General features: G+C 40.6%; 1 protein-coding gene across 1 annotated transcript in view; it reads right to left on the bottom strand.

The window, feature by feature from the left end:
- The window catches only part of sorcs1 (sortilin-related VPS10 domain containing receptor 1), a gene marked incomplete at its 5' end in the record, with an annotated part of 227,137 nt that overhangs the window by 24,436 nt on the left and 184,901 nt on the right, over nt 1-17,800 (bottom strand). The window contains 5 exons of the mRNA XM_083980323.1: nt 76-262; nt 2,037-2,208; nt 7,905-8,018; nt 9,716-9,849; nt 12,134-12,251. Of these exons, the coding sequence (XP_083836449.1) occupies nt 76-262; nt 2,037-2,208; nt 7,905-8,018; nt 9,716-9,849; nt 12,134-12,251 (725 nt within the window). The remainder of the gene's footprint in view (nt 1-75; nt 263-2,036; nt 2,209-7,904; nt 8,019-9,715; nt 9,850-12,133; nt 12,252-17,800) is intronic.

Genomic DNA, 17,800 nt, shown 5'->3' with positions numbered 1-17,800 from the left:
ATATAAATAACACATACACAATCACACGCACACACTTGTATTCACAATACAAAACAGAAGCCTTCATTATCTCACATGTGACATGCAGGAAAAGCATGGTAGTCTCTGAACCGAGGTTGTTCTCCCCTGTGGCAGCCACCCGATAGATTCCTACAGCTTTGTAGATGTGTTTAATTCCGTCCTCAATGGAGCTCACATTGGAGTATGTCAGAGCGTGGCCGTCTCCAAAGTCAATGGTGATGCTTGTCCTCGCCCCGTCGCCCTGCAGAGACAAACACTCTCAGGATTCTGCCAGTTTTGAGCAACAGAATAAAATGTTTCCCTCAGACCAGGGTACCGGCCAACTCATTCTCTTCTCTTTTTTGCTAAAAGAATCCAAACATTTTCACTGTAAGAATTAAGTCTTTGGTTGGCACTGTGGTCAGTATACTTAAAGGGATAGTTCACCCAAAATTGAAATTTCATTCATGATCTATTCACCCTCATGTGGACTAAGGGCTGGGAGAAGTTTCAGAGTCCTCCGTGGCTTCTCTGAGTTACAGGGGGTCTCGGCGCAGCAGTGCATGTCCATATAACGGTTGCAAATGGATACCAACTGTCTTCGTAACAAAAAGACACACCAAAAAACATCCAAATACCTCCATGCTGCTCGTATGTAATGTCCGTCTTGTATTGAAGCCCCGAAATGCGAAATTGTCCCGAAAAAGCTTGTTTGTAGCGGAAGCTCCTCTTCCCAGTTCGTCCAAATTTGACGAACCGGGAAGAGGAGCTTCGAGAAGCTTCCGCTACAAACAAGCTTGAAATATAGACTTATTTAATTTTTTCCGGGACAATTTCGCATTTCGGGGCTTCAATACAAGACGGACATTACATACGAGCAGCATGGAGGTATTTGGATGTTTTTTGGTGTGTCTTTTTGTTACGAAGACAGTTGGTATCCATTTGCAACCATTATATGGACATGCACTGCTACGCCGAGACCCCCTGTAACTCAGAGAAGCCACGGAGGACTTTCTATTTTGGGTGAACTATCCCTTTAAAAGTGTGACATAGGACCGCATGACTGTTAAGGTTTTGAAATTTGATAATTTGTTCATATTCATCATATGTTGATATTTATTGCCAAGAACAACATTCATTGTAAATATGATAACTGTATGTTCATTAGAACTCAGATATCCATAAACGTCTTGTTGTGTTTGGTAAAGAGCAGCAAAGGCTGTTTGGGCAAGTTCTGATTGATGAAATGGTTCCCCTCTCTCTGAATTTACATAATATCATTACAACTTCACAATCACCCATGGTGTTAAAACTAAAACACTCCATGGTATTATGAGTGTTTCGGTTTTCACTCAGGGAAGTGCTTGTGGTGTCTTAACCCTCCTGTTGTCCTCCTGGGTCAAGGAAGGAAGGACAAAGGGAAAGAAGGAAGGAAGGAAGTAAGGAAGGAATGATGAAGGGAAATAAGGAAGGAAGGACAAAGGAAATGGGAGGAAAGAAGGAAGGGAAAGATGAAAGAAAGATAGATGGAGGGAGGGGAACAGATTGGGTCAAAAAGGAAGGAAGAAGTAAGGACAAAGGGAAAGAAGGAGGGAAGGAAGGAAAAGGGAAGGAAGGAAAGAAAGATGGACGGAGGGAGGGAGGGAACAGATTAGGTCAAGGAAGAAAGCAGAAGGATGGACGATGGGAAAGAAGGAAGGAAGGAAGGAAGGAAGGAAGGAAGGAAGGAAGGAAGGAAGGAAGGAAGGAAGGAAGGAAGGAAGGAAGGAAGGAAGGAAGGAAGGAAGGAAGGAAGGAAGGAAGGAAGGAAGGAAGGAAGGGAGAAAGGAAGGACAGAGGGAAGGGTAGAGGAAGGGAACAGGAGACAACAGGAGGGTTATGTCACTTTTGCTTCCATGTTACAGTCTGATGAAGGGGAAAACTTTATTGTAAAACTATGGACTGATAGAAAATTAAGATTTTCAGAAGGTTTCTGTTCTGAACAGTCGTGGTGTAAAGGCCCATAAGCCTTTTCAGAAGAACAGAACACAGCTCACCTCCTCTAGAAAAACAAGGAAGGTGACATTGGCGCCTAATGTGGCTGTCAGCGTGCCCTCACTGGTGACCAGGTGGAGACCTTTGGGTGGCTGGCTGGAACACTGCTGTCTCTTGGCCGTGTACTGCACACCAACTCCAGCTGTACAGTTATTAGAGACCACCTTCCTGTAGCTGAAGGTTGGAAAAAAACATAGAGAAGTTGATCATGTGACTGATTGTACACAAGTGGAAACAGCCTCATTTGTCAAAATCACTACAAATTGTGTTTCTTATGTGTTCATGATGTTGTTTGCATGTGATGAGGGCATTTGGAGGAACATAAACAGTAAGGCCTTTAACTGTGAATTTAAAATGTGGACCGTTTCTGAAATGAAAAGCCAAGTTGAAGATGGCATAGACACTTTAAAGGGATATTTTAACATTTTGGCAAATTCGCCTATTGCCTTAATCCCTATAGTTTTAGGAGTAGGTTCATTACCTTTAATTGTCAGTGCAAGATGTTTTTAGATCGGCGGGGCAGAGACGGAGACGCACTGTTATTTCCACATCTCCCTCATCAAACTAAATACACAATCCAACAACTCCAAAACACTGTGGTGGACAAGTTGTGACCTGCACATTCAACCCTCTTCAGTTTACCTTCAAAGTGTCTTCACTAAACCTGTCTGTCTGCATTGCAGGACTCCCTACCTGTCCTGCTACTAGTAGGACCAGCCATGGCTTCATCAGATTTTGTTGAAGATGGACTGTTAGATTTGATTTGGCTACCCTGAGGGTGTCCCCAAAGACCTCAAACAATCCTCTTCCCTTCAAAGAGAATGTGTGTCTTGTAGACTTGAAACACCCAAGTTGCCATGTGCCACAAAGCCTCCTTTCTCCGATGCCTTTAATGACACCCAGTTGGACCCTAAGCCAGATTGGCGGCCCGCCTGTGCCAGTTCTTGCATCAGGAGCCTTTGCTAACATGCTATCTATGTATGGCAAGCTGATTTAACATTTAAAAGCTAAGTTTGACTATCCGAAATTAACATTGTAGATATCAACAACATCTTTCTGACTAGTCGTAATTACATTTTGAATAGTTGGATTTTTTATTCAAGATATCTGTAATTCAGTTTTCCCTAGTCAAAAAGAACATTTCAGATATCTGCAACTACATTCTTCCTATCCACAATAGTCATTTTAGATATCCACAACTACGTTCTTCCAAGGACAAATTACGTCACTTTTGCCGTTTATGTGTATGGGGTTTGTGATTACATCTACAATTCAGTTGCGGATATCTGCTATGTGAATTACGGATATCTGTAACTGAATTACGACTAGTACGAATTCCAGTTTGAGATATCTTCAACGTCATTTTGACTAGTCATAATTCCAGTTACAGATATCTACAACGTCATTTCGCCTAGTCAAAACTTAATTACAGATATCCGAAAAGGGACATGTAGATATCTTTAACTGAGGTGAATTAAAGATATCTTGAACTGGAATTATGACTAGTCAGAATCAAATTGTAGATATATCAAACTGGAATTCGTACTAGTCGTAATTCAGTTACAGATATCTGTAATTCACATAGTGGATATCCGCAACTGAATTGTAGATATCTGTAATGACAAACCCCATACACCTGAATGGCAAAAGTGACGTCATTTGTCCTAGGAAGAACGTAGTTGTGGATCTGAAATGACAGTTGTGGATAGAAAGAATGTAGTTGCAGATATCTGAAATGTTCTTTTTGACTAGGCAAAACTGAATTACAGATATCTACAACACATATCCAGTCTGGCTTTTAAATGTTAAAATGGCTGGCCATAATCTATCCCTGTGTTGAGGGTCCCTCCTTAGTTCTCAGCTGTTCTCTAGTCAATGATTCCATGTGCCTGTTTCTATTCTGCTCCTGTAAACACAAGTTGGCTCCTGAGTTAGCCTTCCAAGCCATTGCTTCCCTTGGCCCGACTGAAACCTGGTAACAGTTCCAAGTTGGTGTCTCAGCTGATGCTTCCTGATCTGAAGTTGGCCACCCCTGCCAACAGTCCAGGGTCCAAATTCACAAAACCTTCTCAAGAAAAGAAAATCTTCTTTAGTGTCATTTTTTTCTTAACTTCAGTCTTAAGAAGAAAAAAGAGAGGAAGTCATATTCTCCAAAAAAGTATTTTCTCAACTTTCTTCTTAAATTTCTTCTCAAGAAAAAAGTTAAGAATAAATGGTATTCTTGAAATCAAAGTTCTCAAATTTGTTCTTTACTTTTATCTTAACTTTAAGACAACCTTGACCTGTCTTAAAATTCCTACGGTGAAGCGTAGAGGCAAGCTTCTAATATCACCTTCATTAACACATTTTAGACAAGTAGGTCATAGTAAGTCAATATATTTTTTAACTAATTAATTACACAAAGAGCCTGTTAACTGTTAGTGAGCATGTTAGTTAACGGCCACTTTGGCCCACCCTCTTGTCTTATTTTCCGCTGCTTTTCCCATATTATTAATTTTCCCCAGTAGTAATTTTTTTTCGTACATTTTCATCCACCATAACCTCAAGCTCCTGCCTTGAAACGTTTCTGCATCTCTTGTTGTCCTCATCCATGGTTAGTGAGTGACTGACGGTTAAGATGCAAACTGTATATGTACATGTATATGTATATGTTTGTTGGTGCGTACAATGCAATGCAGTGACATATTTTAATAAGTTCTTAAGTAGGAAAAATAAGAAATTCGTAAGAAATGACTGTTCTTAAGACTGTTCTTTAATATTGAGGAATTGCACTTAAGAACTTTCTTATGAAATTTTCTTCTTAAGACATTTCTTAAGATCTTTCTTAAGAACATATTGGTGAATCCGGCCCCAGGTCTCTATGTTCCTTGGTTGATCTCCTTTCAAAAGTCCCTGCTGATTTGCTGCCTGATCTCCAGGTGATTGTCTGTGTTGACACATTACTGAACCTCCCAGACTGTCAGCATCATCTGGCCGTTGTCTCACAGAGCCCTGCCCTGCCTGTGCAGTATCCTTCCTGCTCTGCCTTCATAGGTGCCCTGCCTTCACCACTGCCTATTGAACCACTTTCATATCTATGCCCTGCCTCTGGGCCTTTGTCTGGACCGGCTTAGCTTGTCTGTTCCACCTGTTTGGCCATTTGTCCAAGCTGCTTATGTCATTGGCTCTCCAGCCTCTGGGCTGTCCACCTGAGTGTTTCTGCTGAGGCTCTGCCGTGTCCCCAGGCCGTCTGCCTGAGCTCTCCTCTGAGATTCATCACACAAATCTTATTTCTCTCATGCAACTTGTCTAAAACGGGGTACTCCCCCCCTTGAATTCTTTTTACTTCTTACTTACTTACATGCTGAATGTTCATGGATTTCTGGCCAAAAAAACAACGACTGATTTTGTTAGCCAGCTCCTCCGAGATGTTATTTGTCAACCGAGCAGTGCCAGATAAACTGCTTAATTCAGTGTTTTGTAATCGTCTGGTACTTTGGTTATAGACAGGCAAGGAGGTGGAAATAAATCGGCTGCTGTTAAAAAGAACCAGAATGTCTGGAGCATAGGTTATCAGAGAAAGAAGCCAAAGAAACATTAGGTAGCCTCAGCTCCCAACCCCGCCCCGACATCCCATGTCTGCCAGTTAGCATCAATGAAAGACACAGGAACTGTTTTATCTAGTGTTTCTGTTGATGTTTCTATTGGTTTTAATTCCCTGGTGATTGATTATGGAGACACCAGCTGCTGGTAAAAACCTCCTGAACAACTGGCACTAATGGAATCCAGACTGGGTTCAGCTGTACAGGTATATAGATGTCAGTGGTGGTGAAGACAACAACTCTGAGAGAGAGTGTTTTACGGTGACTTTTGTTATTGTTCCCCTAGTGGCAGGAGTTACATAACATGTCTTTAAATATCCAAAATAGTATGAATGTACCCTGACCCATAGGTTGCAGTCCTGCCAAAAGCACAATATTTGTCCAAGTGAAGAATACTCATAATTTGTTAGAAATTAATAGTGTATATAATGTAAAAGAGCAATAAAAAACAAAATGGTTTCTGGTTTAAAACAGCAGTTAACTCATTGAGCAACTGGCAGGGGAGAAAAAAAAACTTACAATAAAAGTTGCTGGTAGCTGCTGGTCATCTTTGAACAACACAGTGAATTAAACATTTGTTTCTACTAAACATTAATTAACAGAACGTTCACTCCTGCAAGTTTCTTTGTTATTATTTGCAAATAAATATGACAAAGCTGGCTTATTTAACTTGCACAGCTGCTGCTGAAGCCACACTGCATACTGGAAATAAACGCCTGCTCTGTTATGTTTTCATAGCCTTTATGATGAGCTTGACTTCTGTCTGCACTCTTCAGAATAAATGTCTCAAATGCAAATTCATGGCTCAACATGTTAAAGGACAATTCCAAGAAAATTCAACCTGGGGCTCTAGTTTCCTCATGTCTAAAAGAATGAATGTGAAGATTTTCTTTTTCATTGTTCCTGTCATAGTTCTGTCTGTCCCTGCATCACCATTGCAGTGTACTATAATGGGAGCGGACAGATCTTAGGCTGTTTAGGCTGTTTAAATCCCACAAAACTGCATTTTTTTCCACAGGCAACATCCAATGGCTTCAAACATACACCGAGGGGTTTGTTTACTTCAGGAAAGCTAACATGTTTGTAAACGGAGCTGTAATACAAAGTCTCGCGGAGTCTCGCGCAAGAGTCAAGTTGGCGGCCAACTATGTTTACAGCCAGGTCGTCCGTTTGTTTTATCAACAAAGAATATCAACTCAGAGCCTCAATATCTTCGTAGCAGTAAGAGTAAGTCTGGATATTGTTAATTCTGCCTGTAAACATACTGAGAGCGTCAACTTGATTCTCACGCCAGATTCCGCAAGACTTTTTATTACAGCCCTGTCGGCTTTCTTGACGTAAACAAACCCCTTGGTGTATGTTTGAACGGCCATCTGACGATAAAAAAATGTGGTTTTGTGGGATGTAAACAGCCTAAGATCTGTTCACTCCCATTATACGCTGCTGTGGCGATGCAGGGACAGACAGAACTACTGCAGAACATGAGACATTAAAAAGAAAATCTTCAGATTCATTCTGTTAGACCTAAAATATTAGGAAGCTACAGCAGGTTGAATTTACCCGGAATTGTCCTTTAATGAAATCATTCAAAACACAAACTACTCATTTACCTATAGCTTAATGCCATGGTAATTATTGTTTAAGTGTCCCATACTTAGTTAGGTGTTTGGCACATTCAAACGTATGTGAACTTACCATTGTAGGAATAGTAGTTACATAACAAAACAAACAACTAAACCATGCGTGTGCACACGTGCACATACATTGTAGTTGTGCTCCGCCACTTAAAGCAGAACTATGCTTAACTATGCACCAGTTTTACCTTAACCAAACAGCTTGGGAGTAATTGTGATGGTTAAATCAATGACTTGTAACTAGTTCCAGGGAGAATGGAGGCTCTCTGCCTTCCACCTCGTCTCTTGGCTGAAAACCAACCTTGTAAGATCAGAGCCTCCGACCCGGTGTCCCAGCTCTCGTCTCTGTGACACAAACGCGCCCCATAACCCGTAATCTCTTGTTTATGACAGATTAAACTACACAAATATGCACATGGTAACATTGTATATGATAAATAATGTTATGTATCGCACTATTGAATGATTTCTCACCAACTTTGTTGTAAACTAATGCACATGGCCAGGTGGAAGGTTAGCGAAACAGAGGAAAAGCGACCAGACTTACATAGTTCCTCTTTAAACAAATAGCACTCCATCTCTGCCCTGAGCTATTCAACTCAAATGCACCATTCATTTTCCTCATTGCCTGTCACTATTGGTACTGTGTGTTTACCCAGTGCTGTTAAGGAAAGTCATCCCTGTGCTGCAACTCCTGGACATCGATGATGGATGGAACCAAAAGGCAGACATGCACTTGCCACCAGTCCGTCTCTCGTAGCCATAATCACTGTAACGGTTCAAGCAGACAAAGGCAGAAACAGTTATTATTCAGGAACTACAGAGGAAACACTAATACACTAAGCAAGTTCCTGAATCTTTGTTTCAATGTCCAAAAATGAGATACAGAGTACAGACAAATCATGTAAAGTTGTGTATACTGAGCTGATAAATCACCCATTCTGTATTTTATAAATATCCGATATTAAAGTTTTCATAATAGTTGAACGGTGAAAAAACCATAGGAAGAAATTCATTTTACAACTTCATGGTAGTTACAGCAATTGCTCTGTGCCTCTTTAGTGATTTCAAACACAGCCCACAAGTTGTTTGTCCTACAAATTAAAAGGCAGAGCTGCGTCTCCCCAAAATGATAGGGACAAATTGCTCCAATTAGTGTGACATGCACACAGATGCAAAAGTGTTGTGATTGTTAATCAAAGCTATTAGGCACAGTGATTTATGGTTTTGATGGTGCTTTATTTCAAGAGCCGCCTCACTCGAGGCCTGCAGAATTGGGACCAAAGCAAGAAAAAAAAAAAGCCACATTAATACTGTTGATAATTCAAAGGAAGCAGGTTGGATGTGAAAAATATATTCTCTTGTTGAAGCTGAGATATAAAGAGTCTCCAAAAGCTTTGAATTATTATTTATTTCTTCTGAACACTTTGTCCTTCTAGCAGTGAAGGATGACACACATTCTCATCAAATCATTTGAGTAACTCGTGATAAATACACAAACTTGCCCACACATTCACATGCACAGACAGGTATACATTTGACCATCAGGCTGGTTCCTGTTTTGCAGCCCCAGCAATAATCTGTTAGAGCTGCTCTGTAATTATAATCTGCATGACATTAACCATGCTGCTGATCTCTAATGTTTTAATCCCTCACTTCAAAAAACTCACCCTCATGTCAACTAAGAGCTGAAAGAAAGTTGGTATCCATTGACAACCATTATATGGACAAATACTGCTGCACAGACCCCCCGTAACTCAGAGAAGGCACAGAGGACTCTGAAAATTCTCACAGCTCTTAGTTGACATGAGGGTGAGTAGATAATGAGTGAAATTTGAATTTTGGGTGAACTATCCCTTTAACAGTAAACATGGCCCTTTCTCTTCTGTCCCTGTTTACTGCATACAGATCACAAGATGATCACATTTGCATTTCATTTCAACAATATTGGAATTCAGAATTCAGCAAATTAATTTTTGTTAGAGACTGTTGCACCTGTAGCATTCTGATGATTATGTGATTTCAATGGGATTTTTATACACACACTCATACCATTGCATTTGCTGTTTTGCCCATAGAATCACAGCATTCTTACAGATTTTGTACAAAAAACAGCCTGCCCTGCCCTCGGCCTACATCAGCTGGGGTAGCCTCCAGAGTTCTGTGGTTTGGATGAACATCTAAAATCCCTGGATCTGACATTTTCCATAGTGCATCTAAAATGAATCTGTCTATCAGACCCCGTCATACACCCACATCTATCAAACTCCACGCCCCGATACATGTACCTATGTTTTAAATTTGCGGCCTGTAATCCCAAGTCAAAATGATTCTGACCACATCAATTTGTTTTCACATTGTAGCTCTCATGATGACTCAAACCACAACTCGCCTTCATAACATTTGGTGGAACAACAACCACAGCAGATGGGAACACGATATGGTTAGAAATAAAAGTATACTTACCACTCAAAGTCAGCCTCTGTGCATTCACAGGAGCTGGATGCCATCGACACTGAGTACGTCTTCCCCATAACGCACCTGGATGTGAGCTTCAGTTTCCGGTAGATTCTTTTCAGTCCCATGAGGCACGGCTCACCCTGTGGGGCCCATATTTAAAGAAAACCGAGAGGGAAGTCACACAGAGAGAGAGAGAGAGAGAGAGAGAGAGAGAGAGAGAGAGAGAGAGAGAGAGAGAGAGAGAGAGAGAGAGAGAGAGAGAGAGAGAGAGAGAGAAAAATCAGCTGCTTTTGTAGCACTAGCCAACATAAATAATTTACGTGATGCAACCAGCCTTTGGTGCATCGCACTGTTTGAAAAGCACTGTCGCCTTGCTTTTACTTCAGCTTGTTGTGCATCCCTGTTCAGCCACTATTTACAGGCTCCTGCTGCGTATTGTGCTAAACTCAACAATATTCCTCCGTCACCGCAGTGTCACGACGGAGAATGTGCTGCTCAAGTACATTTTTTTTTTTGGGGGGGGGGGGGGGGGTTTGTGATATTCAGATGAATGATTAAGAAGGAGCGTCAGTCTCAGAAGCTGTCAGCACCCATTCCATTTTTAGCCACGTATCTGTGCGTTGGGGATGTGAATAGAAAATCGGTTGGAAATGCAAAAAAGATGAACCCAAATCTGTTTCACTGCTTCCTCCAGCCCTCACTGCTGCTCTGTTTATCATCAGAACATTCTGTTTTTGTGCAACAGGGGTCAGTAGTGAGATGCTTACAAACTCTATACTCACATAAAGACTTACAGCCACTGATAATGTCCTTAACTTTCCCAGTGTTCTCAAAACAAAAGTATAGTGTCTGTTATGAGGTGGTGTCTAGCTACTATATTTTTGCAGCAGATTAGGACCTTCACTCCCTCTACATTTAGACAGGATGGCCCTGTAACTGACTTGGACTCTAGTTGTCTTCTGTGCTATATGTTTTGATCATTAGACTATGAGCATATGGGCGTCTAAACCAATTACAGGACCGGGCCATGAACAATGACACGTTTTAAGGCTCTGGCTCATCTTCAAGCCTGGCCAGGTTGAGGGTTTTTTTCTGGCAGGTTTAATGTATGCAGGGTGGGGTGGGGTTCACTCACAGCATCAGCAGGAATCTGTATAGCATCTACATAAGTGCTCTGGGAGCTGAGAGACACTTAGAGCCAGGCTAAAAGCAGAGCTGCTTGGCCCCTGATGAGGACGTCCAGTGTTTGATCAAGCTAACCTCTGTATTAGCAGAACTAAAAAGATGCTGTGCTACAGAGCAGACGCGCTCACAGACTTTTGCTTATTAAATCTGCCACAGAGGAATAGACGTCTTATTTTTTATAAATACAGCTCATTAAGTTGGAAGTGTTTATGTAGCAGAATGGAGGTGCATCTGTTAGATGCAATGCTGACATCAAACATAGGGTGCTTCTGAGACTGCTCCCTAATGCTTCCTACTCTATTTCCCTCCTGCCACTGTATTGTATCTTGTTTCCTGAATATAATAAAGGTCTTTTCACTGTATTTTAATTATATAATAGTTTATGAAATAATGTACAATTTTTCCTGTTTTTTTTTTTCTTTTTGTATTGTGTCCTATAGTATATAGTTTGATTATTGTGGTGAGCGGTGTCAGTGTGGAAAGAGACAGCCTCTCTTCATCTGCAGCACTGACTGAACAGACATTTTCATATTGAGATGATCTGAAGCTACCAGTTCACCATTTTTGAATGATGTTTAAAGGAATAGTTCACTCAAAATTGAAATTTTCAGAGGAAATTACAGAGTTATTCGTGGCTTCTCTGAGTTACAGGGGGTCTCGGCGTAGCAGTGCATGTCCATATAACGGTTGTAAATGGATACCAACTGTCTTCGTAACAAAAAGACACACCAAAAAACATCCAAATACCTCCATGCTGCTCGTATGTAATGTCCGTCTTGTATTGAAGCCCCGAAATGTGAAATTGTTCCGAAAAAAATTAAATAAGTCTATATTTCAAGCTTGTTTGTAACGGAAGCTCCTCTTCCTGGTCTGTCCAAATCTTAGTCGACATGAGGGTGAGTAGATAATGAGTGCAATTTCAATTTTGGGTGAACTATTCTTTTAACTGGCAACATACAATGAATCTGTTCACAGAAAGAGGCCTGTGTAAAAAACTGAGCATGTTAGTGATGATTTCAAAATATATCAAAGACATATTTACTCCTCAGTAGGTCATTTCAGTGTTAAAAAAACAAATAAAATAACATTTTTGCATTTATGGTGATTTGATAAAGAAGAGGTCAATGTTTAAGACTTAACAAGAAAAGAGAGAGATGTATTTTCTACTAATTCATAATAAATAAATAACTTCATCTGTGGGATTATTACCATGTCCCTCTGTGCTGGCATAGAGTGTACCTGGTCGTGCAGGTGCCATGTCTGATAGTCTGCCTCTGTACATCTCCTGTTGAAGATGGACCTGAAGTCGATTTTCACCAGCTGCCACTCTGAGCGATGACTGACGTGGCCAAATATCCTGGAAAAAAGCCACACACGCTGCTGCTTGTTAAATACAAAACATGCAAGAGATAACCATGATAGGTGAAGTGATGTTAAAGGAGAAAGGATAGTGAAATGGATTATGCTACAGAGAACACACAAACACACTGTTTTCAAAAGACACACACATTGAAATTCAGGGTTTTAGTTAAATTTAAAAAGCTATGTATAAAAGCTACTATGTATGAAACTAGAAATGATTTACTTCAGGGCAACATTCAAAAATGTTCTGTGACAGAGAGTGGGGTTATAATTTTATTACAATGAAGAGTTTCTATGTCAGAAGGAAGGGGTAGAGTAAGTAGTAGATAAGGTATAAGGCAATTAAAAAAATGGACAGAACAGGAATTCTTAAGGGTTATGCAGATGAGGAGGGAATATGTTATGGCAGTGTTTTTCAACCTTGGGGTCAGGACCCCATGTGGGGTCGCCCGGAATTCAAATGGGGTCGCCTGGAATGTCTAGTAATTGATAAAAAAAAATGACTGATAAAAACATTCTTTTAACTAATTATTATTCTGTTTCAATTTATGATTAAAAACACCACACACAATCTTAAACAACTGTATTCTATACTTTCACTCTCTCGACATTAAATCGAGTTCAAATAAAATGCAGCATATAAAAATATCTGAGCTGGCGCATCTTGAGTGACGGCCGCGGGTCGCCAGAAATCTGTGATGTCAAAATGGGCTCATGAGCCAAAAACAGGTTGGGAACCACTGTGTTAAGGTATGCTCTACCTATTATTTATTATTCACTTAAGTTGATTCACCTAATCTAGCACCGGGTTTTATTGGTCTGTATTTAAATGTTAAAGAGAGAATTAATTTTCAATAGAGGAGAAGAGATAAATGGGTATGAGCACATAAGTGTTTACTTCTACTGACTCCTTTTCCAACATTGTTTTTGTTATTATTATTTTTTGCCACGGATGATAAATGGTTTTCGTTCAAAATACATTTAGATCAAATCAAATATGCACTATTTTTATTAATGTCACAAGGCAGCTAAAGTGAAGTGATTCTGCCTGTTATCTGTGCAGCTGCAGGTTGAAAGATCTTATTTTGTCTGTGCGTCACAGCTCCGTTTTTGTCTATTCCACAAACCACAGCAGAGCACTCGGTGACGAGTCCCGGCATTGTGTTTTGTCACATTAGGTCACAGCCACTAGATGTCACACAAGATCACAAGCATCTCGGACCAAAACGAACGTTTCCTCACGTCAGAAAGTCAGCAAGGTGTTACAGATCCCAGCAGCAGTGAGCACTCACAGCCAACAGGAAGCTCACTAGAAGAAAGATACAACTAAACAAAAGAAACAAGCTTGTCACCACCATTAGCCCACGCTGGCAATGTTGCCTTAGCTATGCTGGAAGTAAACTTCTTAAAATCTTTGTCTGAGGGAGGTTCAGATACAAGAAAATGAAGAAAGAAAGAGATTTCTTTATTATAAGAAATTGTGGAAGGTCACTTTCACCTGAACACTGTGTGCTACACTGTGACATCTCGCATGTGGGCGGTGCCTGTTTATTTATAAATGTGTCGGATCGACAGTTTAACTGGAGGGACACACATGCACCAGCACCAACATGCACACGTACATCATGCACTAACAGACCAGCTGCCAGTACAGAATCCAGAGACATGCAGATTAGAGCAGAGGACACCATGACAACACCATGACAACACCATCTTTACACAGAAAACTGTTGTTTGCTAATGTATCATTAGTCAAGCTTGTTTACAAAAGCTTTAAAGAAAGAACCTGAAAGGTTATCTATTAACTATCTTGGATGTTACTACTATGTGTTGCAAACGTAAAGGGATAGTTCACCCAGAATTCAAATTTCACTCATTATCTACTCACCCTCATGTTGACTAAGAGCTGTGAGAATTTTCAGAGTCCTCCGTGCCTTCTCTGAGTTACGGGGGGGTCCGTGCAGCAGTATTTGTCCATATAATGGTTGTCAATGGATACCAACTTTCTTCATCCAAAAAGACACACCAAAAAACATCCAAATACCTCCATACTGCTCGTCTGTAATGTCCCTCTTGTATTGAAGCCCCGACATGAGAAATTGTTCCACCGGTCGTGATTTGCACTGACACAGGAAGAGCAGTGAACCGAGACACTGGGAGCTTCTGCTTCAAACAAGCTTAAAATATAGACTTATATAATTTCTTTCAGAACAATTTCTCATGTCGGGGCTTCAATACAAGAGGGACATTACAGACGAGCAGTATGGAGGTATTTGGATGTTTTTTGGTGTGTCTTTTTGGACGAAGAAAGTTGGTATCCATTCACAACCATTATATGGACAAATACTGCTGCACGGACCCCCCCGTAACTCAGAGAAGGGACGGAGGACTCTGAAAATTCTCTTAGTTGACATGAGGGTGAGTAGATAATGAGTGAAATTTGAATTTTGGGTAAACTATCCCTTTAAACTGCTGGCAATTACTCACAAACATCAACTTATTTCTTTGGGAGGTTTAATGGAATCAGAATGAATATCCATATTTTTTGCAATGGTCAAAAACAAAAACAGGATAAAAGGTTACGAGACTAACCGGAATAAATATTCCATCGCCAGCTAAATTGAGTGGGTGTGTTGCTCTGCACTCACCCCTTCACCATCCATACCACAGCGGATTTATCACAATCAATCTGTCAATTAGCTCTCAAGGCACCCAACCATGACAGGCACTTATTGTAAAAATGAGTACAAATTGATAAGAAAACAGTGCATGGTCTTATGAAAACTAATGGTGTGTCTGTCAGCTGAGAGGCTGTGTACTTGAGAACTTGTTCTCAGTGCAAACCTGCCAGCGTCTCCGTCTGAGCACTGGCCCTTTCCCCCTTCAGCTCTTTGTCTGCTTGTGGACTATTTCTGTGCACATTCCCATTCTCTGTGCCTCTCTCTCGCTGCCTCTCCAGCTGTGCCCTATCACTTTCCTGTAGAGCTGACTACAGAGCCAACTGTCAGTCTGTCATTTCTGGCAAAGTGTCATGAGACGCTGATGTAACGGCTGTGGAAACCCTTTGGTAAAACATCCTACAGTCCTCTTCGGCAATCAGAGAGTTGTGCTGTGTCACAGTCTTATGCACATAATACTTCAGCTGTGGGCCGTTGTTATAATGAATGTGAAAAACGACAAAAGGAACCTTCAGAGATCTGGTTTCTGAATCACACTCTCCCCACTTTTTAATGCCGTTATATATTTTTTTTTAAACTAAAGTTCCATGTCGGTTTTCTCAGGCATGTTTTTGATCATTTTGATCATTTCCCTTCATGTTCTTCAAATGGATAATAACGTGTTAGTGGCTGCCAAAGCATTGCTATCCTGTGATCATAATCTAGAGACAGCTTGTTTTGATGTTGGATAGACCTTGAAAAAAAATAAAAAAAATCATTTTTATTAATGAAAACCAAAACACGCAGCCAGGAATGCAGAACCCAGCGGTGGGTTGGATATTGATGCATGCAGCACAGGCTCATGTTCAGGCAGAGGAGACACACGGCTCCCTGTGTGAGGAAACATGTTGACATCATGCATTAGGAGATAACTGAGTGTTTGACTATTTCTAGGTAGCCATCGCCAGCATTAAGCACTGTTTACATTGCAGTCTAGAGCTTGTAAATCAGCATCAAACTACATTTCTTTACACATTAAGAGCTGTCTCCAGCTGTCTCCAGTGGTAAGAAGCATCTCACCCATCTTGTCACTTTCCAAGATACCAAAGCACTGTAGCGCCCAGAGGAAATTGTGCTGCTTAAAGGGTGTTTTCTAACTTTTGGAAGACTGTGTGGTTATCTGTTAATGTAAATCTTGGCTGTGTAGCAATAAACCAGAACTTACAAAAAACTCAAACAACCCTAACAACTGAAGTGGACTAAATATCTCTGCTCTTGTGTAAGACAAAGCATCAGGCTATCTGAACCAGTGTTCTCAGTATCACAACCAAACAACAGGATGTAGTTTCTATGTTTGAAATGAAACATTACTTATTGCAGCAGCTTACCAATTAATCACATAACATCTTTTGAAGTTGTGCATTTTCTTGTATTTGATCACTACAGAACCCCTTGTAAATGTTTCCTACTTGATCTAGTACATTTTTATCTATTTGTTTTATACTTTTCAAAATCTATTTTAATGTCTAGTTGCCCATTGATGTACTTCCATGTGTCTGTAAAATGCTTTGAATTGTCTTGAGTTTCAATGGTGATATAAATAAACTAGTGTTGTCAAAGTTAACGCGTTGATTTTGGCGATTCATTTTAAACATTTAACGCATTAAAAAAAATTTACGCAATTAAAGTTGTTTTGTTTACTTCCAGTGGCGGCTGACCCATAGCAGTATAGAAGCTAAAAAGCTGCTTTAATTCCCGCTGTAGCACTTTTAATCACTTTATTGAGTTAATTGCAATTAATCACATAAGAAAATTGTGTGATCAAAGGGACAACAAGGAGTTTGTATAAAAGAGTCTCATATTAATGTGCATGAATCTACGTTACCCACACTTGTTAAAGGGACAACGAGGAGTTTTGGAAAAGCGAAGCGTTTTCACACTACATTTGTGAAATTCTTTGGCCGGCGCAAGACAGACTCATGTTTTCATTCATCAAGAATTAAAGTCAGAGGTTGGAAGACGATCACATACCGTCGTAGTTCCCACCATAAACGGCGATTCGGCGGCGTTATTCTCATGACTCGCCACAAAACCGAAAGTAAAGAAATGCTGGTCGGCTTGACCAGCATTTTCACCACCACTAATAATAACAAAATAACGATAGAGACAAAACAATGTATTTATCGAAAATGGGCCCATTAACAAGTGTGGGTAGCGGAGATTCATCCACATTAACGTGAGACTTTTTTATAACCAAATAGAAACTCCTCGTTGTCCCTTTAATGGGTCCATTTTCAATAAATATATCGTTTTGTCTTTATCGTTATTTTGCTATTATCATTTAGTGGTCGGCTTGCCCAGCATTTCCTACTTTTTACATTTCGCGGACGCTGCCTGGTGGGTCATGGGAATAATGCCACCAAATCGCTGTTTATCGTCGGTCCACTCCCTTTGACTCTGGTCACAGTAAGGTGTGTGATGCGGTCATCTGCACTTAAAAACTACTCATAACTCTGTGAAATTCTGACCGTATGTAGTTATTACCGGTAGACCTCGGCTCAATCCAGGGGGCGGGATGAAGGCTGTCTTTCAAACTGCCTCTGCACGCAATAGGGTAGCGCTAGGTAGCGCTACGACTAATCAGAGCAAAGAGCAGGATGACGTTAGCCTGACAAGCCAATTAAAATGTATGTTGTCATCGTGTTAAGCCCGCCCAAAGACTCTCTAAACAGATAGAACGCTGTGATTGGTGAACACAAACGGTGTTCGAGACTCAAAAAGTTCCTATGGCTCGTTTCTAGACCCACCTACGGAGCAAATATATTTGCTGTCGCTAGGGTGCAGCTAGATTTCTAGTAGGGCTGGGACGATATGCTTTTCTCCCGAT

The sequence above is a fragment of the Trachurus trachurus genome (assembly GCF_905171665.1).
Source record: "Trachurus trachurus genome assembly, chromosome: 1".
In the NCBI taxonomy this organism is placed as follows: Eukaryota; Metazoa; Chordata; class Actinopteri; order Carangiformes; family Carangidae; genus Trachurus; species Trachurus trachurus.
Note: the sequence above shows the minus strand (reverse complement) of the source record. Positions and strands in the feature narration are given on the sequence as shown.